General features: G+C 37.6%; 1 protein-coding gene across 1 annotated transcript; it reads right to left on the minus strand.

The window, feature by feature from the left end:
• Nucleotides 1-1,773: 1,773 nt before the first annotated feature.
• On the minus strand, nucleotides 1,774-23,038 carry b3gntl1 (UDP-GlcNAc:betaGal beta-1,3-N-acetylglucosaminyltransferase-like 1). The gene is made up of 12 exons (XM_079421988.1): nucleotides 22,686-23,038; nucleotides 22,265-22,381; nucleotides 21,963-22,062; nucleotides 21,029-21,093; nucleotides 18,572-18,637; nucleotides 17,634-17,729; nucleotides 7,334-7,429; nucleotides 7,137-7,261; nucleotides 5,554-5,689; nucleotides 4,555-4,623; nucleotides 4,036-4,110; nucleotides 1,774-3,292 (listed from the first exon to the last, which is right to left on the minus strand). The coding sequence occupies exons 1-12, from the start codon at nucleotides 22,797-22,799 to the stop codon at nucleotides 3,212-3,214; spliced, it is 1,140 nt and encodes a 379-aa protein (XP_079278114.1). The 5' UTR covers nucleotides 22,800-23,038; the 3' UTR covers nucleotides 1,774-3,211.
• Between the last annotated feature and the right edge of the window lie 1,245 nt (nucleotides 23,039-24,283).

The raw sequence follows: 24,283 nt of genomic DNA on the forward strand, positions 1-24,283 counted from the left end.
TATGGTTAATGAATACCAACCCAATATTTAATATATATATATATATATATATATATATATATATATATATATATATATTTAGGTACGAAGGAAGACAATAACGTTTTTAACAAAACAAACAAAAAAAGGTGTTTGAGATGGTTGTGTTGTGTCAGAAGATTCAGTTTTCTATCTACAGACGTTTTTATTTTGGACGGTGTGCGTGTGTCACCCTTCAGATGAGCTCTGACCCTCAACCTACACACCATCCTAAATATTTACAGGCCATGAACTGTGACCTGACCCACACACACACACACACACACACACACACCTACAGCACATGCTCCATCACCTGACACACACAGAAGAACGTGGCCGCTGACCTCAGATAATGTCTTAATGCAACACACACACATTCCAGTCTGTCTCACACACACAGAAACCAAGGACTGTTGAGAGCAAGAGAGATAAAACTAACCAGACCTGTCAAAGTCTGTCAGGAATTATTAAAGTTTGCTGCTAACATACACGGCAAAAACATGATAGAAACCAGTTTTAAAAATACCATAATACACATTTAATATAAGAAGCATTTAGAATAAAATCTAATACTAAATCAGTGTTAATTAAAACTATTTAAAATCTCTGAAATAATATATATATATATATATAAATAAAATACATATATTCGATGAAAACTTAAAACGAAAAAGAGAAATACTGCCTTAGAAAATAACTGAATTACAATAAGTCCAAAAGCTGCTAAACATATTCTATTCTAAATATTACAAAAATAATCAAAACATTCAAAAACATAAGAAAATTACAGAAAATAAAATGGAAACTATATAAAAATTAAATAGTCAAAATATGAATAAATGCTAAAACAGTATACAATTGCACTAAATGAACTGAAACAATGGCAGAATCACAACATTGTTCTCAAACACAGCTTCAAATAGAAAATCAACACGTGAAGAAGCAACACTGTGATCACATGCATTTGACATCTCAATGTCACTGGCTTTTTAAAGGGGTCATATGATGCGATTTCAAGTTCTCCTTTCTCTTTGGAGTGGTACAGGCTGTTTGTGCATAGATAAGATCCCTGAAGTTGCAAAGACTAGAGTCTCAAAACCAAAGAGATATTCTTTATAAAAGTTAAGACTCGTCCACGCCCCCTAAAACGGCTCATTCAAACACGCCCCCACATGTCTATGTCACGATGTGTGGAGATTTTCATAACACCGCCCAAATGTACACGCAATGAAAGAAGGCGGAACTATTATTCTCGCTGTAGTATTGTTGCTGCCGCCGGCGCCATGTGAAAGTGAAAGTACTTTGTTTGGGTTTCCAAAAGAGGACACAACTAGAAATCAGTGGTTAAGTTGTATTCACAACAGTGTTCCAGAACAGTTCAACCCAAATATTAGAGTGTGTGCTGCGCATTTTACGGAGGAATATTTCCTGAACTTGGAAGAGTAGCCTACAATGCTGGCTCGCACAAAGGCTTTTTCTATAAAGTGGGGCAATTCCAACTTTGCAAGAACAGTCTGACTATTCTGACTCACAGCCTGTAAGTATGTTTCTGCTAATGACGATTCAAACGTGAGTTTTGAGCTGTGTAGAGTAGTGCTTGTTGTTTGTCGTTTCTCCGATCACAAATGCAGACATGGTAATGTTTACGCGCCACGATGCAACGCGACGGGTAAAAAGACAGTATAAGTCATTATAATCAGTAATTATATAATCGCAACAAATGCCTGATTTGTAATGGGTTTTATTGTTTTTGTGTCGTTGCGCCGGGACATGGCATAACAATACAGTGAGTGGTGTAACATTTCCCTCTCACGCTCGAGGTATGCAGCCAATCACAACGCACTGGATAGCTGGCCAATCAGAGTACAGTATGTGGAAAATAATGTGTTTTTTGAAGCTCGAACCACGTAAACATTGCATTACACTAAATACACAAAATAATTTTATTTTTAGCAACGTCATATGACCCCTTTAAAATCAACGTGAACCGTGAAAAATGTGTAATAAAATATGTTTTTGTAGTTTGTGTTGTCCCTTATCAGTGCAAAATGATCACAAATTAAAAAGGATTCATGCCATTATTGTCCAAAACCCCACTTTTCTAGGGTGTTTCCAAACTTTTGGAGGGCAGTGTAACTGTACTTCACCATTACCTGCTATAATTGCACACAGTTGAACAGGCTGGCTTGTATCGTCATGTTGCCTGTTTGGGGTAGATTGCAGTATTGTGTTAGTACAGTAATGTCTTAAACACTGATTGAGTTTCTGTACCTTTCCAGCACTCTCTGACATCAAGAGGACCTGATTGAGAGCAGCCTGCAGCACATTGTGGTCGGTGTGTTAAAGAGTCAGTTCACCCAAAAATTAGTCCATGTTTTACTCACACTCCAGGCATCCTAGGGGTATATGACTTTCTTCTTTCAGACGAATCCAATCAGAGTTATATTAAAAATTGTCCTGGCTCTTTCAACTTTATAATGGCAGTGGGTGGGTGTTTTTATTCAACAGTCCAAATAAAGCATGCGCATCACTACATGAGGCCTTTATTCACGCCCCGGAGCCGTGTGAGGCACGTTTTATTACAGATGTGCACGCTTTATTTAACGTGTTTTGGACTGTTGAACAAAAACACCCACCCACTGCAATAATAGAGCTTTGAAGAGCCAGGACAATGTTTAATATAACTCCGATTAGATTCGTCTGAAAGAAGAAAGTAATATACACCTTGGATGCTTTGAGGGTGAGTAAATCACGGGCTAATTTTTATTTTTGGGTGAACTAACCCTTTAAGATGGAGGTGTCTGCAGGAAAAGGGTTTATTCTGAGTGTCACTCAGAAACGATGGAGAAATCCAGAGGCATCAGGAATGCAAGCAGATGCCTAAATGAGTGTGAGTGTGTGTGTGCGTGTTGTAGTCTAGGTACTAGAGGGATGTGAGAGGTTTCTCAAGCCGGGAACTCTGGGAAGGGCAGCAGGAAGCAGTTCCCAGCTCTCACACACATTTCACATAGTTTGACACTCATCTGATGAGGGTTTCTTTCCTCCAACTCTGACAGAAAAGGCTGTGCATTCTTATATTCTCATTAAGACGTGACTCAGTCCCATTATGAAGCTGTTATCTAGCAGAAGGTGTTGTCAGCTCCTGCGGTCCCTGAGCTCTCACTGTACTGCCGCCCAAACCACAGCGTCTTCAGCTGAAATGATAATAATGTATTCCCTCCGTCAGCTGCAGCGAGCGCAGGTTTCCCTCCAGGACTCCGTGGGTCATATCCTACACAAATTACACCATTATAAATAAATACGTACATACATAAATAAAACACTTAAATTATAATAAATAATACTTTTATTCATAAAAGATGCATTCAATTGATCAAAATTGCCAGTAAAGTCATTTATAATGTTACTAAGATTTCTGTTGCAAATAAATGCTGTTCTTTTGAACTTTCTATTCATCTGTGAATCCTGAAAATAAAATGCATCACAGTTGCCTTGATGCATCTTGAGCAGCATATCAGCATATTAGAATGATTTCTGAAGGATCATGTGACACTGGAGTAATGATGCTGAAAATTCAGCTTTGATTACAGGAATAAATTACATTTCACACTATATTCACATAGAAAACAGCCGTTTTCAATTGTAAAAATATTTCAGATTTTCTGTATTTTTGATCAAATAAATGCACACTCAGTGAGCAGAAGAGACTTCATTCAAAACCATTAAAAAATCTCACCGCCCCACACCTAATATGCTGTCTATGTAGGGCGCAGACGGCGGTAAGAAACAGCTGTGTGTGATAATATCAGATCCCGACAGAGTTTCATTAGCAGGGAAACACAGATGATGATTGTGATTGATATGAGCCTCACAGTCATTTGGACCAGTGTGTGTGTGTGTAGCGGGCCGATATTAGAGAAAACTAATTTCCTGTGTGCTATTAAAGTGTGTTTCCACACACACACACACACACACACACACACACACACACACACACACACACAGTTCACTCACCAGCTTCACACACACGATGAAAGGTGGCGATGCGTTTGTGAAGTGCAGCACAGGAATCCTGGGTTTGGGCCGTTCCTGAGAGAAACAGAAAACAAGCGAGTGTTTAATCGCAATATCAGCGCTTCACTGTTTAATTAGCGGTTATTAATAAGCTCAAGTGAGAGTGGTGTCTTCTCTTCATCTTCAGAAGATTGCTGCTCTGCAGGAAGTGATTGTTCCTGTGTTGATTGCATGGTTTTGGCTTTCATACGCTAATGTGGCTAATGATGGATTTCCCAGGAAATGAATTAGTCACCGCATGCACTTCTGCAAACAGCTGACGGCTAATCTGTGTCTGAGCATAAACCCTGATTCATTACTAGTGTTATATATGCATAACTAATCACTATTCTGCATTTACATCAACCACCTTCCCATGAAAATGTTCCCAGCTGAAACTGTGATTATGTTCTTGTATTAAAGCATGTATAACCACTGTAATTCTGCATAAAGAGATTATAATGAGCTGAAGAGACTCACCTTCGACTCCTCGTACGTGTAAAAGCCTTTCTGAATTTTGTTCTCATCTACGTCACAGAACGCTTTCACCTGCGATCACAAACACAGACACAATAAAGAACAACACAACAGCACAATACAACCTCTTCAATTACTGAATTATTAAACATGAATTAACTGAATATTATTAACTAACTATTGCAGTGCTGTGGTGTTCTGGCTGGTTGCTAAGGGCAGTTACTAAGGGATTACTAGAATTTGAATTTGCCTTAATATTCATAATTAATAATAACAACAATCACCAGATTATTACCACAAATGTAAACTCTAATTTAAATATGATTATCTATTTATTTTAATGTTTTTAAGCCCCTTTAGTATTGTGAATATCAATAATAAGGAATTATTTTTAATGAATCATATATATATATATATATATATATATATATAAATAAGAATTAAGCCCCTTTAGTGTTTTAAATATATTTTGTAATTAATCATGATTATTTATTTACTTCAGTATTGAGGTCCAGCATTTTAACTAATAATGATAAAAATAATACTTTAGATTATTTTTAATTGTTATTATTTATTTACTGCATTATTTTTAAAATCACTTTAGAATTTTTAAGTACTTAGTAATAAAATAACATTAATAATAATAGTGAATAATAATTATAATATTTTTTAAAACTAATTTATTTTTGTATTTTAAAATCCATTTTGTATTTCCTTATATTACTGTATATACACAAGGAAATATCTAATGGTTATGTTTTGAGCCATTACCTGTTATCTTCTTATGATTACAAGTCCCTTATATAACAATATATATAATTAACACAAATTTTATTTTAAAGTTCCTAACTAATTCATAATAAGTGTGATGATGATTCATTTATTTGAATTATTTTTAATTAATTATTTATTTTAGTATTTTAAAGTGTATTCTGTTCTTCCTGATATTATCGTTTGTAAACACGAGGAAGCGTGCAGCAGTGCTGTGTTTGGATCCGGTACCTTCTTCTGATTGGTGGGGCTCAAGCTCCGGTAGAGTCTGCGGCCCTGTTTCCCAGCGTTCCAGACGGTGAAAGATTCCCATTGGCTGAGCACTCGCTCCTGCAGGAAGTCGACGCGGAGACTCCAGATGGTCTCTCTGAGAGCAGAGGACAGGAGACGGTTAATGAAGTCTCTCACATCACCCACACACTGCAGCGACAGCGAAGGAAGCAGGAGCGCTTCAGGTGGAAACATGCTGCTTTGGGTTATTTAAAGAGCACTGAGCTTCCTCTGCGCACATCCCTCACCCTGCAGCATCATAAAACTCTGAGATCCATCAATCAGCCCTCAGCACTGAGCACACACACAGAACCAGACTGACAGACAGCTACGGCCCTCTGGACCCACGGAGAGAAAACGAGCGGAATCCCCGAGTCAGAGGATGCCACTCGTTCCAGACAGAGACAGATAACACTCAATAACTCACACACACACACACACACAAGCACTCTCACTCACTCACACACACACAAGCACTCTCACTCACTCACACACACACACACACACACGCACACACACACACACACTTCACTTTACAGATGAAGTGACCCGTGAGAATATATGGATCTTGAAACATTTTTTCCACTGATAAACTGTAACAAAAACAACATTCAAGCTGAATGTGTCATGCAGGATTATAAAACACATGTGCTATCATTGCATGTCTGGAAAATCAGTTTTCAATCATTGACAGTCATAATAAAATACTTTTAATTATTCATCAAATTATTTTTTATATTTAAATAATAATAATTTAATATTTTAAAAGACCCTTCAGTATTGTAGCTTTATTATTATTAGTATATATATAATTAATCATGCTTATTTATTTGTTTAATTTAGTATTTAATGTCCCTTCGATATTTTAAATACATCAATTCAGTATTTAAATACATATTTTAAATAAATACATAACTAAACAATACAAAACTTTATTTATTCATTATTGCAATTATGTTGATTATATTTACTATTTGTTTATTTTTAAGTCTCTTCAGTGAGCTAATTTAAAAAATAACACTAAACATTATTTATTAATATATTTATTCATGTTTGCATTTATTTATTTTATATATTATTTATAATGATAATGTTATTTATTCATTAATTGGTAATAATTTGAATTATGTATTTATTTTAGTAGTCCCTTCAGTATTCTAAATAATAACAATACATAACTTTACTTATTTATTGTAATTTTTTATCATATTTAGCTATTTACTTATTTTTAAGTCTCTTCAGTGTTAACTAATTAAAATAATACAAAATATTATTTGTATTTATTTATTTGAGTATTTTAGGTCCCTTCATTATATTAATAATGTTAATTATTCATTAAATTGTAATTATTTTAATTCATTATTTTTATTTATGTTTTTAAGTATGTTACTTAAGAATAATTATAACAATTAAGCCCCATGAGGGGAAAAAACTAACTGTATTCAAGTACAGTGCTTATGTGGAAATATGCGGCATGTCTGTGTTTCTTTGATTGACAGCACTATGTAGTATCAGACTGATACAGTGACTGTAAACACACTCACTCCAGCACTGAATGTGTAGCTGCGTGTTCATGATAGCGATAAACCAGCAGCCACTCGTCCACTCGGACCACGTGACCTCCGCCACGAAGACTCTGGTAGAAGAAGAGCAGATCCTCAGGAACGCCCTGACAGAGAATCAGGTCAGATCACCGCCGATCAGGAGATTCACATCTGTTTTAGCATCAGAAGAGCCTCACCTTCCCTCCCTCATCGAACGGACCCACTTTCTCAAACCAGTCCCGAGAACAGAACCAGGTGGGCATGATGACCGTCGGCCCGTGAGACGTGTACACCTGATTTAGGACAGAAATCAATACTGTAGTCATGGAAACTGATAAAAAGTGACAGTGAAGACATTTATAAAGTTACAAAATATTTATATTTCAAATAAATGTTGTTCTTGGACATGTTTATTAGATCCTGTACCCACTAAACTACTGAAAGAGTTGTTACCTGTAGCAGAAAAACCGCTTCTCAATATTATTAACTCATCGTTATCTTTAGGTCACGTCCCAAAACCATTCAAGCTGGCGGTTATTAAGCCTCTTATTAAGAAACCACAACTAGATTCTAATGAACTGGCAAATTACAGACCCATTTCAAATCTTCCGTTTATGTCAAAAATTTTAGAAAAAGTTGTGTCTACTCAATTATGCTCCTTTTTGCAAAAAAATGATCTCTATGAAGAATTTCAATCAGGTTTTAGGCCCAATCATAGTACAGAAACTGCACTTGTTAAAATTACGAATGACTTACTACTTGCTTCAGATCAAGGCTGCACCTCATTGCTAGTATTACTTGATCTTAGTGCTGCGTTTGACACTATAGACCATAATATACTCATAGATCGATTACAAAAATATATTGGTATTCAAGGACAGGCTTTAAGATGGTTTAGATCCTACCTGTCCGATCGCTACCACTTTGTTCATTTAAATGGGGAGTCATCTCAATTATCACCAGTAAAGTATGGAGTACCACAAGGATCTGTCCTAGGTCCTCTGCTATTTTCAATTTACATGTTGCCCCTTGGTAATATTATTAGAAAACACGGGATAAGTTTTCATTGCTATGCTGATGATACTCAATTATATATCTCAACAAGACCAGATGAAACTTCTCAACTATCTAAGCTAATAGATTGTGTAAAAAGTGTAAAAGATTGGATGACCAATAATTTCCTCCTACTAAATTCAGATAAGACAGAGATATTACTTATTGGACCAAAAAAACGTACACAGAATCTCATGGATTATAATTTGCAACTAGACGGATGTGCTGTTACGTCCTCTAAAGTCAAAAATCTGGGTGTTATTTTAGACAGCAACTTGTCCTTTGAAAATCATATTTCCCATGTTACAAAAACAGCATTCTTCCATCTTAGAAACATTGCCAAGCTTCGAAGCATGCTACCTGTTTCTGATGCAGAAAAGCTAGTTCATGCATTCATGACCTCTAGACTGGACTATTGTAATGCACTGTTAGCTGGTTGTCCTGCATCTTCAATAAACAAGCTACAGATAGTCCAAAATGCAGCGGCTAGAGTTCTTACCAGATCAAGAAAATATGATCATATTACTCCAATTTTACAGTCTCTGCACTGGCTACCTATTAAGTTCCGTATCATTTACAAATTATTATTACTTGCCTATAAGGCCCTAAATGGTTTAGCACCTGCGTATCTAACTCGTCTTCTACCACGCTATAATCCAACCCGCTCTCTAAGGTCGCAAAACTCTGGACTTTTGGTAGTACCTAGGATAGCAAAGTCCACTAAAGGAGGTAGAGCTTTTTCACATTTGGCTCCCAAACTCTGGAATAGCCTTCCTGATAACGTTCGGGGTTCAGACACACTCTCTCTGTTTAAATCTAGATTAAAGACACATCTCTTTAGCCAAGCATACACATAATGCATTTTATAATCTTGTACTGCAGTTATATCTGATCAAATGTACATTATTATTATTCTTTAGCTTGGGTTGAACAATTTATTTTTGCTTAGATGGAACAGCAGCTACGCTAATCATGTCTCTGCTTGTCTCTACATTTCTGCCACGGGATTAACATCCCGTGGTAGCCAGGAATTACAGAACTTCAGTCTGGATCCAACCCTTAAATGATCTGAGATGACCGAACACCTGAGATGGAGGATCAGCGCCGGGAGATGACGTATGTGTCCCTGATCGTAGGCAGAGGCCAAACACCTGGATGAACGCCAGAGACAGATCCCCATTGAGGACCCCGCCACTTAGACAGCCATCGGAAAAGACCACTGGTACCAGCTGAGCCCATTCAACCTGACTTGCTGCAGTTTGGAACTGAACTGCTGGTTTGTTTGGCCAGAGGAGAATTGGTCCCCCGACTGAGCCTGGTTTCTCCCAAGGTTTTTTTTTTCTCTATTCTGTCACCGATGGAGTTTTGGTTCCTTGCCGCTGTCGCCTCTGGCTTGCTTAGTTGGGGACGCTTCATTTCCAGCGATATCGCCGACCTTATTGCAAAGACACTATTCAAACTTATTGACACTTTATTTTCCTTTTTTTGATATTGTGCAGTGCTTTGACACAATTTGCATTGTAAAAAGCGCTATATAAGTAAGGTGACTTGACTTCTTCTGAACTGACTATTCATCTGTGAATCCTGAAAAATAAAATGCATCACAGTCGCCACAAAAATATTGGGCAGCACAACTGTTTTCAACATCTACAACAATCAGAAATGTTTATTGAGCAGCAAATCAGCATATTAGAATGATTTCTGACGGATCATGTGACACTGGAGTAATGATGCTGAAAATTCAGCGCTGCATCACAGAAATCAATTATATCTTAACAGATATTCACACAGAAAACAGCTATTTTAAATCCTAAAAATACGGTAGATTTTTACTGTATTTTTGATCAAATAAATGCAGCTTTAGTGAGCAGAAGAGACCTAAATCTTCTGAACGCTAGTGTAAGCAGCCATATAGCATCAGTTAATTTTACTATCCTCATTTAAAGGCAAAATGCTTAAAGAATCAGAGCCAATCAGATCATATTTGGTGAGGAGTGTGATTTTGGACCAATGAGATTTCATTATGGGATATTTATGACAAAAATAACTCATTAGCAGTGTCTTTACTGCAAGTGACAGGATGTGTTGCCTCGGTTAAGGTTAACACACATCAGGAAACAACAAATAATACCATCAAAACTTACAATCTGAGTTTTGTCCACCAAGCAGGATGTTTGGTCTCCATTTCTCACTGATGTGTTTAGTAGCTCCGCCCACAGCAAATTCTCATTGGACTAAAATCACTGATTATTAAACATCAAATATGTTCTGACTGTCTGCGATTGTTATGCGGCATTCGAGCTTCCAGTCTGTACAGACCAATCCTGTCACACAGCCTCTGGCAGATAAAAACCATTTACATGTTCACAACACTCTCTAAATCACACACACACTGCTCTAATGAGTTTGCTTTGGCCGCGTGTGTTCAGATCGAGAGTTAAAGATCAGGGAGGGCCAGACGCTCTCACACACACACACACACACACACACACACACACACACACACATATAGACAGAAAGAATGAAAAACGGAGTGGAGGGAGGAAAGACAGGAATATTTCAATGATGACAAAATAGATTAAATCAGTGATGTGTTTCAGGGCAAATAAACTAACTAGAGCACTGGGATCTGTGTGCACTTAGGGATGGGCGATACGGACTTAAAAATATATCATGAGAGTTTCTGCTATTTATTGCGATAATGATATCAATGACGATAATTCATATGCATCCACTGAGAGACGAAAAAAAAAAAACTCCTGTTTCTTTAGAGAGAAGTATTATCTTGCCTACTTTTACCAAAAAAGCACACAAGTAATGTAACATCTGTTTCATTGAGGGCGCCCTTGTGCAGAAACTCCTTATAAGTGTCACAGAAGTAATAGAACTGATGGCGTTCCAGGAAAAATGGGCATCCAGCTATCTGTAGCTGAATAAAAATACAGAAATTCTTGAACTAAACTAACATGAAGACAATAATCACTTCATAGTAGGGCTGGGCGATATATCTCATGCGATGGAGATTTACCGCTAATCAAGGAACCGGCTTTACTGACGAGATGCGCATGTATATCGCATGAGATATATATCGCCCAGCCCTACTTCATAGACAGCAAGGGTCCTGCCATGTTCAAGGTACAAAAACATAGCAATGACATTGTTAAAATTATCCATGTGACATCAGTTGTTCAACTGTAAATTTAGGATGCTACGAGAATACTTTTTGTGTGCAAAAAAAAATAACTTTATTCAACAATTCTCCTCCAGCACTTTCTGCTGCCCTTATGAGGAGTGCCACGACACATACGTGTGGTGCTGCTGACGTGGCACTAGGGCTGTGACGGTGAGGAAATTGTCCCACTGGTTAATCAATGTGACAACACCGGTAACACCGTGGGGAGGGTGGGGGTTTGAGATTTTCCTCTTTTTGTCGGTGCAGTTTTGGAATTGTGCTCTCGAGCTAATTTGTCCTGTTTAGTAAAACTGGCCTCTTGTTATAAAATAAATAAATAAATGAAACCTCCAAAATCACTTTATAAATGGCAACAGTCAACAAGCTTTTAGCAGTCGTGGCCTAATGGATAGAGAGTTGGACTTGTAACCCAAAGGTTGTGGGTTCGAGTCTCAGGTCCGGCGGGGATTGTAGGTGGGGGGGGGAGTGAATGTCCAGCACTCTTTCCACCCTCCACCTCTCTCCAATACCACGACTGAGCTGCCCTTGAGCAAGGCACCGAACCCCCAACTGCTCCCAGGGCGCCCACTGCTCCGGGTGTGTGTGTGTGCTCACTGCTGTGTGTGCACTTGGATGGGTTAATTGCAGAGCACAAATTCCAAGTATGGGTCACTATACTTGGCCACACGTCACTTTTTTTCTTTTTTCTTTTCAAAATCCCAAAAATTGGCAAACAGGCGCTTTTGCATTTGGTTTCTAAACTAAATCTTCTGCCATCGTCTTGCCCGTCTCGCCTCACTCTCCTCACGTGACAAATGAAACCTGATCTGTGATGTGACTCGGCAAGCTGCATTGAGCAGACGGATTCAGTTTTTAATTGTAGTGTAATGTCTGTACACTAAACTAAATTATTTTTATTACTATAAAAAAGTCAAAACGACAGTGGGCAAGTGTCATAACCAGTGTTGCGAATTAACACCGGTAAAACTGTCAACACCGACTATCGCAGCAAGTCTACGTAGAACACAGATGCACCGCAGCTTGTTTACGAGCAGAGGAACGCACATGCATTTGTGGTGATACTCTCCATAATGGTGGCAGAGAGTGACTTGGGAGAGAGGCATTGTTGAATAAAGTCGTTATTTTTGTTTTTCTGCACACAAAAAGTATTCTCTTAACCTCATAAAATTACAGTTGAAACACTGATTTCACATGGATTATTTTAACTATGTCCTTACTACGTTTCTACTACGGTAATATCATTGCTGTCTATGGAGGGTCAGAGAGCTCTTAGATTTCATCAAAAATATCTTAATTTGTGTTCTGAAGATGAACGAAGCTCTTACGGGTTTGGAGAGACATGAGGGTGAGTAATTAATGACAGAATTTTCATTTTTGGGTGAACTATCCCTTTAATGAAGCCCAAAATCACATCACTAGGTTAGAACATCTTTAATAACAAACTAAAACCTGCTGTTCTTACTAGTCCGGTGTCAAAGGTCGTGTGTGTGTGTGTGTGTGTGTGTGTGAGCGAGTCTGTCCATGTTCAGACTCTGACACTGAGCTGGTGCGAGTGTGTTGTAACGGAGATATTGCCCACTGGACACTGTGTGTATGTGTTTCACTGGATAACCTCGTCTGGAATGTGCAAATACACCCTAGAGAAACACGACTCCCTTCTCAGTGAACAAGAACATGCGGAGGAGAAACTAACAGCAGAAAACAATCATTCAAAACAGATTTTCAGTGTTTATCATCTAAAACATGCTGCCATGATGTGCGCCAGGTTGCTAGGGTGTTGCTATGCAGTTGCTAAGGTGTTCTGAGTGTGTTAGTGATGTTGTTACTATGGTTTTCAGAATGGTTGCTTGTTGCTAGGTTGCTGCATGCAATCCCTAAGGTGATGCTAAAATGTTCTGAGTGGTTGCTATGACGTTGCTAAGGTTTTGGCAGTTACTAGGGTGCTGTGAGCAGGCATAGTGTGTTGCTAGGATATTCTGCATGGCTCTTAGACGGTTAAGAGTGTGTAGGTTGTTGTTGTTAAGGTGTTCTTAGCATGTTACTAGTGTTTTCCATGGTTTCTATGGTGCTATGAGGAGTCACTTTACTAGAATGTTTTGAGTGGTTGCTATGCAGCTGCTAGGGCATTGCAGAGTGGCGTCTTGGTGCTCTGGTTGCGTGTGGTGGTTGCTAGAGTGTTGCTAAGGTGTTATAAAGTTACAGAGATTTTCACAGTGGTTGCTATGGTGCTGTTAGTAGTCCCTCGAAGTTGCTAGGAAGTTCTGGGTGGTTGCTAGGTAGCTGCTGTAATACTTCTATAGATGTATGCTAGGTTGGTAGGCCATTTCTATGCAATTCCATGTAGGTTGCTAGGGCACTGCCAGGCAGTGCTACAGTGTTCTAGATGGTTGCTAGGGCACTGCCAGACAGTGCTAAAGTGTTCTAAATGGTTGTTAGGTGGTTGCAAGGGCACTGCCAAGCAGTGCTACAGTGTTCTAGATGGTTGTTAGGTGGTTGCTAGGGCAATGACAGACAGTGCTACAGTGTTCCGAATGGTTGCTAGGCAGTGTTATTAGAATTTGATGTTGCCGTCTGAAATAACACTTGTAATTTCTGTTTGGGATGGTAACTGGAGTGTTTTCAGGATGATTTGCGAAGGTTCCACACATCGGTCTGACCTCACGACCTTCAGGATCCGTTTCCTGCCAGTGTGTGCGATGCTCTAAGCTTACGCCCATGCACCGTTTCCGTGGAAATATCTGTCTTCAGGTACACATCCTGTTTCGGTGGCAACCCGCGGACCGCGTGGCACGCGACCCCTCAAAACACAACATGCCTCGCGTTTCCTCACACTCACACACACACACATCCTGCCAACACACACACACTGAGATACACAGAGATCAAACAGACTGTCATGAAAGAGACACACTCTTCAGATCCACTTCCTTAATAAAGTGCACAATATTCTGAAGAAAAAAAAAAGCAACTTTCATTTATGTTTTTATAATGGACTCCCCCATTTTTACTGAAAAATAGAAAGAACCACAAATCAATTTTCACGATACACTCAATTTACAAAACTGATAAAACCTGCATGAAATCGAGTCCAGCATTGGTATCAGTTGTTGATAACTAAAGCAAAAACTATTAAAAAGTTTGTAAATTCAAATAAAGCTGAAAGAATTTAAAATATTAATTTTAAATGGGAAACTAAACTTGAAAAAAACTGAATGAAATAGATTAAATACTTCCAAGGCACTCATGTGGTAAGATAAAAAGCCTTTAATGTAATAAAAGGTTAATATGTGGGTGTGGCCAAGATTAGCTTCTTAGTACAAATAAATAAAATTCAAAGGAGAGAGAAAAAAAAAACCACAACAGTGTAGGAATAAAATTATACATCAATGGTGCAAATTACAAAATTGGTGCAAAATCAATTTCTTCATTAACTCCTGGGGACTTCGCCCAGAGCGTGTGAATCCAAAAAGTCTCTCATTGTAGAAGCTGTTTCTGTCTATTTCCACCTCTCATAGAACAAGGGATAGATTCAATTCCAATCACTTTAAGGGAACTCTCAGTGACATGACCCACCTCATTGTAATGCCTCGCCATTGGGTACAACATATTTTTCACACAAATAGCATATTTGTGTTCAGCCACTCTTAAACGCAATTTCCTCTTTGTTTGACCTACATAGAAACGTCCACACTCGCATTCTAGCCTATAGACCACGTACGAGGAATTGCAGTTGATAAAAGACTTAATTGGATATATTTTCCCAGAGGACACATCAGTAAAACTATTAGATCTCAGCATATTATCACAAAGTTTACACCGCCCACATCTAACATTTCCTGCTAAAGAGCCCAGCCACGTTATCTTTTCATGGGCAGGAAGATAGCTGCGTACTACCTTATTTCATATAGTTGGTGAACGTCTATAACTGACCATTGTTTTTTCTCGAAAAATTGCCCTAAGGGTGCTGTCACTTTCAATGATGTTCCAATTGGAATATATTATACGCTTAATTTGTGTTGCTTCACGACTGTACGTTGTTGAAAAAAAACACCCGATTATATTCATCAAAGCCTTGTTGCACTTTTTTCTTCTTACACAATAGTTGTTTCCTATCTATTGATCCAACTTTCTCTGTGGCCCAAGTTAAAACTCTGGAATCATAACCCCTCTGTCGAAATCTGCTGGTCATGTCCTGTATTTGAATTTCATAATCGTCCTCTAGATCGCAAATACATTTCAATCATTGAAATTGGCCATGAGGTATGTTCTCAGTCAGCCAGGGTGGATGAAAATTAGCTCTAAGAATCGTATTTCAATCAGTTGGTTTCCTAAAGATGGAAGTATGTAGCGCACCATTGGCCTCCTTAGTTATTTTCAGATCAAGAAAACTGATTTCAGACACTGAATATTCAAGGCTCAATTTCAAATTTCTATTTATGTCATTAATACACTGGTGACAGCTACACTGTAAAAAAAAAAAAAATAAATAAATAAAAGTTGAGCCAACTTAAAAAGTTAAGGCAACCAGCTTCAGCAGATTTTCGAGTTCCCAACTTGTTGTTTTAAGTTTATACAACAAAAAGTTGAGAATCTCCGACAAAAATAAGTTTAGAGGACTCAAAAATCTCCTTAAAATTTTAAGTCGGCTCAACTTTTTTCTTTTTTACAATGTATGCAATTCTAATTCTGAACCAGACCAAATAATTCATTTAACATTCATTCATTTAACATTCATTCATGTCCCCAAGGGGCAATAAGTTTTGCGGCAAGACATAAAAACACAAAACCAATACAATAACACAACCCTAATAATACAAATTTACAACCACACCCACACCTCTCAAATGAATGAATTAAATAATTAGGACATCATCGATATATCTTCCCCACATAACGATATTATTTTGAGTCGAATATATACACAATATTGCCAAAAGTATTGGGTCACCCCCTTCTAATGAACATGTTTGACTACTTCAGTAATTTCTATGAGTACAGATCTTATGTTTAAGCATATAATGATATACAAGTCATTGGTGTTTGGTGATGAGTTTTTGGCTCAAGGTCTGCATATAAAGTCACACCAGAGGTGTTCAGCTGAGATCAGGACTTGTCTTTCTGCAGACCAGTCAAGTTCTTCCACACTGACTCAATCAATCATGTCTTTTTGAACCGTGTCTTATACACAGAGACACTGTCATGTTAGAATAGAAAAGGGTTCTGTCCAAACTGTTGCTATAAAATTAGAAGCACACAATTCCCTAGAATATCATTATATGCTTAAACATTAAGATTTGTACTCATAGACATTACTAAAGTAGTCAAACATGTTCATTAGAAGGGGTGACTCAATACTTTTGGCAATATTGTGTATATCTTTCTTCCCACAATCCTAAAAATAGGTTGGCATAATTGGGAGCGAAACAAGCACAAATTGCTGTACCTCTCATCTGTTTGTAAAAGACATCTTGAAATAAAAATACATTACTTTTAAGAGTCCCCTCCATCAACTGCAAAATAAAAGTAGAAGGTGGTACACTCTGTTGTATGTGTGGGGGATTTTTTTTTTTTTTTTTTTTTTTCTCTCCTTTGAATTGTATTTATTTGTACGAAGAAGCTAGTCTTGGCCACACCCACACATTAACCAGCTGTTTTTGATGATTCGTTAATTAACACCAGTTTAATACCTGTTTGAGCAATAGATGTGTGTCCTGAAGAAGGCTGTTTTTTGCCAAAACGCGTAGATCTACTTTTAACCTACTTGTTGTAATGACATTACATTAAAGGCTTTTTATCTTACCACATGAGTGCCTTGGAAGTATTTCATCTATATAATTTGATTTGGTACCTCCACCACATCCAATGAGCACCAGTGTCTTTATAAAGACACCCGTGTAGCACTCTCTGCTTCTGTTTTATACTGAATTCATACTAAAACCACATACAATTAATAAAACAAACTAACTTTAAAATAAAATAAAACCAGGGCAGGTTTTGTCCACCAGTTGTTGATTGGATGTTGAGATGTGGGCGTGTCTCAAATATGGAGGTGGATCTGAACCTGAGCTTGGATTGGATTATAAAAAAATGGGCGGAGTTTAAACAGACTAATTGCTTAGAGAAGAGCTGGTTATGATATTTGATTCAACATTACCAGGTCCCCAAAAAATGTAGAAAATAAAACTTGTATCGATGCATCTTTCACAATAAGTTTAATAACATGCATTTAGAAAATGTGATGAGTGTGAGACCTGTGTGAGGAGCTGCTCTGGACTCAGAGAGTTGATCCACCTGGTGTAACGTTCAGTGGAGCCCTCAGGAACGCGAGACACTTTACAACCCACGATCTGACAAAACACACACACACAATGTTAGTGGCAAATATGGGATTTAAGGTGTGCATTTTTTAATAGAAATTAATACTTTTATTCATCAATGATCCAAGTAACAGTGAAGAAGTTTATAAAGTTAGAAAAGATTTCTACATTTATAAATGTGTGTGTAGAGTAAAGACTGGGCAGATCACAACACAAACTCAAGTTACACCCTAAACCAACATACACACACACCAAAACACAACACCCGCTTTCACTGGTCCTCCTCATTTCCTGTCATGTGATCAGTCGAGATCTGTGGGTTTAGCGCCGCAGCTCTTCAGTCTGTTGCCGCTCTGCCTGCTGTGACCCGGGGTCAGAGGTCAAAGCAACAATCCCAGACATCAAAAAAACACTGTCCCTCCTGCTGATGCTGCTTATGAAAAATACACTACACCATGTTTACTATCATGGAGTATCAATTTGGTTCATATTTCAAATATTGTGAAATATTATTACAATTTAAAATAGCTGTTCTCTAAGGGAATATCTGTTAAAGTGTCATTTATTTCTGTGATCAAAGCTGTATTTTCAGCATCATTACTCCAGTCTTCAGTGTCACATGATTCTTCAGAAATCAGTCTAATATGTTGATTTGCTGCTCAAATAAAAAAATGTTGAAAACTGTATATTTTTTGTGGAAACTAATACATTTTATTTTCCAGGATTCACTGGTGAACAAAGTTCAAAAGAGCAGCATTTATTAATCGTCTGTTACATTATAAATGTCTTTACTGCCACTTTTGATCAATTGAATGCATCACTGATGAAAGAAAGCATTCGTTTCCTTAATAAAGCGTGTCATTATTACTCACTGCGGTTGGATTCGCTGCAGCAGCTTCATACTGAAGTCGCACTCTCTGAGGCTTCATAAAGTCATCCTGAAACACACGTCATCATCATCATCACAAGCATCAGTCAGGAAGTGTGTTTTGATGTGCATATATAGCTTAAAAGACACAATACATAACAATTTAACTATACTTTAAATCAACAACATAAATGCACACACGGACAAAATGATTGCACTTTCTTATTTTTAAATGTTCAGTGATTTTAAGGTAGAATGACGCCTTCGGTTCACATGTGTCCTCGTAATCTCCATCAGTGGATCATTGGGAGGTGTTTTATATAAAGCAGCATTTGGTTTTGTCCTAATGAATCTGAGTTTAAGTCCCAGTAGCTCCTGGAGGAGAGCAGGATTCCTGGAGTTCCTCTGAACCTCAAGGAGAGCTGATTTTGGTCTCTGGAAACCAGCGCATGGAAAAATCCCTCCGAAATACCCGGCCCGTCATTCCAGAGACAGCAGCCATAAAACCACCATCTGAGTAAAGTCAACAGAACTAATGGAGCAACATCTGTAGGAGTGTGTGTCAGGATTACGAGAGGCGTAAATCACAACCAGACACACTTACAACAACAAAAACACCCACAAACAGCACAGAGTACAGTAAAGTGAGAAGTATAAATCATCTGGATTTTTTCAGTTATTACTAAGAGACCAATTCAAACAAAAATGAACATTCTAGCATGATTTATTCAGCCTCGTCAGTTATTTTAAAATTACACATGCATGTGTGTATATATATATGTATATGTTATATCATAGTATTTATTTACATAATATTTTAATAATTTATATTTACTATACAATATTTAATATTTTAAATTAGCTTATATTTTTAGATTTTCTGTTTCAATTAATATTAGGTTTAGAAATTCTGTTATGTGCTTTTGTTATTTGTATTAGTTTTCCTTTCTGAAATATTTCTATTTATCCTTAATTTGTATTTATTTCGGTTTAAATTTGAGTAATTTCAATACTTCAACTCATTTAGTTAACTTAAATTTCCACCTACTATTTCTATTTTATATCATTTCAGCACAATTTCAGCAAATGAAAACAATTTAAATAGCTGTAGTTAACAGTAGCAATATATATATATATACACACACACACACACACACACATATTAGTGCTGTCAAACGATTAATCGTGCTTAATCGCATCCAAAATAAATGTTTTTGTCAACATAATGAGTGTGTACTGTGTATATTTATTATGCATGTATAAAGACACACTCATACAGCATATATTTTTAAAATATTTACATGAATATTAATTTATATATTTATGTTATCACATATATTATATATACACATATTTAAAATATAAACATAACATTTTTCTTAAATATATACATGCATATATATATATATATATATATATATATATATATATATATATATATATATACATAGACAGTACACACTCATATATTATGTAAACAAAACGTTTTATTTTGGATGCAATTAATCACGATTAACTGTTTGACAACACTAATATATGCATGTGTACACACACACACACACACACACACACACACACACATACATATACACACACACACACACATACATACATATATTTTTAAATCTCCACAAATATTATGAACTCAAATAGTGCTTCGAGTGCGAAACAGACTGAAATTGGGACTATTTTTAAAGTGCTTTTTGTGCTTGGGGCTTGATGGAGTCGCTCGCTTGTCTGGAAATGAGCAGCTTGAACATTCAACTAAACATCTCCTTTTAAGTTGCACAGAAGCAAGAAACACACACAGGTTTGGCTCGGCCTGAGATCGAGTGAACAGTGAGAGAACTGCTCATGTGTGTGATGCACTGCTGTGAGTCTGACGAGTGAGGGAAGGCTTGTTAGTCTCGCTCTCACGCTCTTTCTTGCGACAGAGCTAGATGCCATCGGTTCCAGCGGCTCCGCAGCATAGACTCTCGCTGACACATCAGCTTCACGATCACAGATCTGATTACACAACATCACTGCGAGGGCACATGCTGAACATTACGACACTAAATCACTAACACAAGCGTATAGATTTGGTTTTATAATCATTATTATGAACTGCGCTGCCAGCAAATGCAGCACAAATACAACAGAAGTCAATGGAAAGCCCCATGCCTTAATTTCTCATGAATTTCACACACACCGCAGGGGACTCACACACTCAATCTGAAGCATGTGTTTCTGTATTGAGTATCACAGTGACTCATCGGCTCTCCATCAACATGAAACACAACAGATGCCATCGTGAACCCAACAAAAAGGTGGATTTACATGCATATATGAACATGTTTTACCTTCTCACACACGCTTTAGTCATTCATTGAGCTCCTCTGACAGCTCTGTCAAACACGCACCATCATTAGGAGTGTATTTACACTCACAGGTGGTACATGTCACACACACACACACTCACCGCGTCCTGAAAGCAGAGGAATCGTCCAGAGCTCTGATGCACCGCCTGGTTTTTAGCAAATCCAACTACAAAAACAAGCAAAATTATACACAGATGTGAGGATTCATTTGTTTCTTGATCAATCTATTACAAATACTACTAATGTATCAGTACCTTACAATATCGTACCTAAATAGTTTAATATATATATATATATATACACACACACATAATGTCTACATATAAATAATTATTTACTATAAACATTTAAATGTGCACAAAGTTGCAGGCAGCACTGATTAAAATATATCATCTCAAATATATATGAACCTCACATTCAAAATATTTCTTTATATTCTGCTTTAAGAAAATGAAGCCATTTTTTCCAGTGCCATATTATATATTTTCTTCATAATGAAGTACAGATCTCACCCCAAATCTCATTACAAATATATATATATTTTTTTTACTATAGCTGAATTTATATTTTTGGGCAGTATTTATTGCATTTCCCTTTTATGCTGGTTTAATCATTATTACGAATAATACATTTTCCTACAAATATAAATAGGCTTTGTTTTCTTCAGGCAAAATATATTATTTTTCCTTTTGATTTTGAGGTGAAATATGGCCTGAAGACTTACAGGAAAAAAATAAATAATAAATTGCTGCTGTCACACTCATCGCCGGTTAATCACCCGGTTAAGACAGCCTGAACTCGCTCACACAGTTCTCTGTGTGTGTGTGTGTGTGTGTGTGTTTGATGCTGAAAGCTCGGTATGCTGAACACAGAGAGGCTTTGAGGTCCCGACAGCAGCTAAACACTGATAAGAAACTTCTTCTGATTCCTGAAGTGCACGGACAGAGTGTGAGTGTCTGTTTAACGTCGCATGAGCTCCACACATGTGTGTCATGATAACCGGGTGAATGTGAAGACGGGAACACACACACACACCTCCGCGTGGGCTGGATGAGCTGTGACCTGAGATCAGCATGGGACGACCTCTGTCCTCGAACCTCTGCCTCCATCTCTCCAGCAGCTCTCGGGAGTTATCCTGCGACACACACACACACACACACACACACACACATATGATATTGTGTCTTATTAACCAGACTGATTTTCATATTCAGTATGAGACAGTGTAGAGTGTTTGTGTGTGTGTGTGTGTGTGTGTAGTAGTGTGTGAGAGTGTGTAGTGTGTGTGTGTGCGTGTGTGTGTGTTAGTGAGTGTGTGAGTGAGTGAGTGTGTGTACCGTACTGCCGTCGTCGTACACGGAGAGCTCCATTCGGTCTGGGAAATCCTGCTCCAGTATGGACTGCAGACACTCGTCCAGCCAATCAGATGCATTAAACACGGGCATGATCACTGACTGAACAACAAAACAGATTAGAATAGAGAACTACAGAATAGAACAGAACAGAATAGAATACGGTACAACAGAATAGAGCACAACAGAATATAATAGATTTACCATAATTCTAAATCAGGTATTAGCATTATTAAGCACAAGTGTGGATATTTTCCACTAACACATCATGAAAGCAACAAAGTATCAGAGTTATTTTCAATATCAGAATTGTATATTCTGTTTAAGGTTCACTTAACGCCTAACAAACGTCACGTTGAACCAAAGACTGTACTTTATGCTTGGAAGGGACTTTGGTGGAGCTCACCACTGCGGCGCCGGCGCCCTCTGCTGGTTCAGCGCGCTCATGAGACGCGCTCGCGGTGCAGAGGCGTTTTGACGCGGGCTCGGAGTCTCCGCTGGACCCGCGTGTGCCGCTCATCTCTCACACACAACTCACTCTTACACACACACTCTCGCTCTCTCTCTCACTCACTCACTCACTCACTCACTCACACACAGACACACGTGCAGCGGTGCTCCAGAGATTCTCTTCACACAGAGGAAGCTAAACCTGGGCTCACTGCGTTCTCCAAATGTGAAATATGCGCTGAAATCGCTTGTGTTTGGCTTCTTCTGTGTTTCCGCGCACGTGTGCGAATGAGCGCAGGCGCACAGGTCACTTCCGCTTGAGGGCGGGAGCTGAGAGATGATTGGACGAGGGAAAACGCGGACGTGCATTTGCTTCGACCGAACGGCTGTCACTCAGCGAGCGCAGCTCTGATTGGACGGAGCTTTCGACAAGTTATTGCTGTCAAAAGAAAATACAGTATTACTGCTTTTTCGTTATTCGTTAGCAATTACACAAAACAACGAAAAAAAAAAAATCTAAACAATTTAAATAAACAGATAAATATATTTTAAGACATAATGAAAACAAATGACTAAATACTACTAATAAAAATGTATAAAATACATAATAGGTTATTTTCCTTGTCACTAAGGTGAAATAACTGAACATAAACATAGGAGCCTGAGAAAAATGTTAATTTTAGAAGAAAATTATGTGTGTGTGTGTGTTAAACAAATATATACAAATTATATTAGTACAAATAATTAATTTACAAATTAATAAGTAATATAGTATTGCCTAAATAAAATAAATAAAGATGGCTCAAGAGAATTAATAAAATAAAAGTAATAAAATCTATATCGTTTAAGTAAATATGAATTACATAAAAATGAATAGAACTCTTTTTAAAGGTATTATTCAATAAATAAAGTAAAACAAAAACAAATAAATTCAAAACAATGACTATAGAATAAAATACAAATAAAAACAAATACACTTATATAAATATTATTATATTATATAAGCAATTTTGTAATTACAGATGGCACTGTGTGAGTGTGTGTGTGTGTGTGTATATATATACACACACACCTATTTTCTTTTTTAATTGGAGACATTATTGCAGCAATCATCCCATCTCTGCTGTACTCGGGACCCGTTGAGCTGCTCACCTGTGCAGACCTGCCTGCATCTGTCCTGTCCTCACCTGCTCCTGTTTACAGTCGAGTAACAGTGTGACGAACTAGACATCTACACCTGCTGATTCAGCTAAACTGACACGCCTCAAACCCTCCATCACACACCTGTACAAGCACTCTTAACAGCACCTGAGGTTACGCTGAGATGTCTGTGTCCTCCGGACAGAGAAACACCTCGATCAGCCACATTCTGATAATGCCAGCCCAATAGCACGCCAAACACACAGCATATCTGCTCATTTCTATTAAAATATGATTATTTGAGATATAACCTCTTAAAAAAATCATAATCATATCTCTGTCAGCAATGGAGAATTTTGCACAAGGAGTTTGCAGCTTGTCAAATATACTTTATAGCTGTAAAGGACGTCTTAT

This window comes from Barbus barbus (genome assembly GCF_936440315.1).
Source record: "Barbus barbus genome assembly, chromosome: 7".
In the NCBI taxonomy this organism is placed as follows: Eukaryota; Metazoa; Chordata; class Actinopteri; order Cypriniformes; family Cyprinidae; genus Barbus; species Barbus barbus.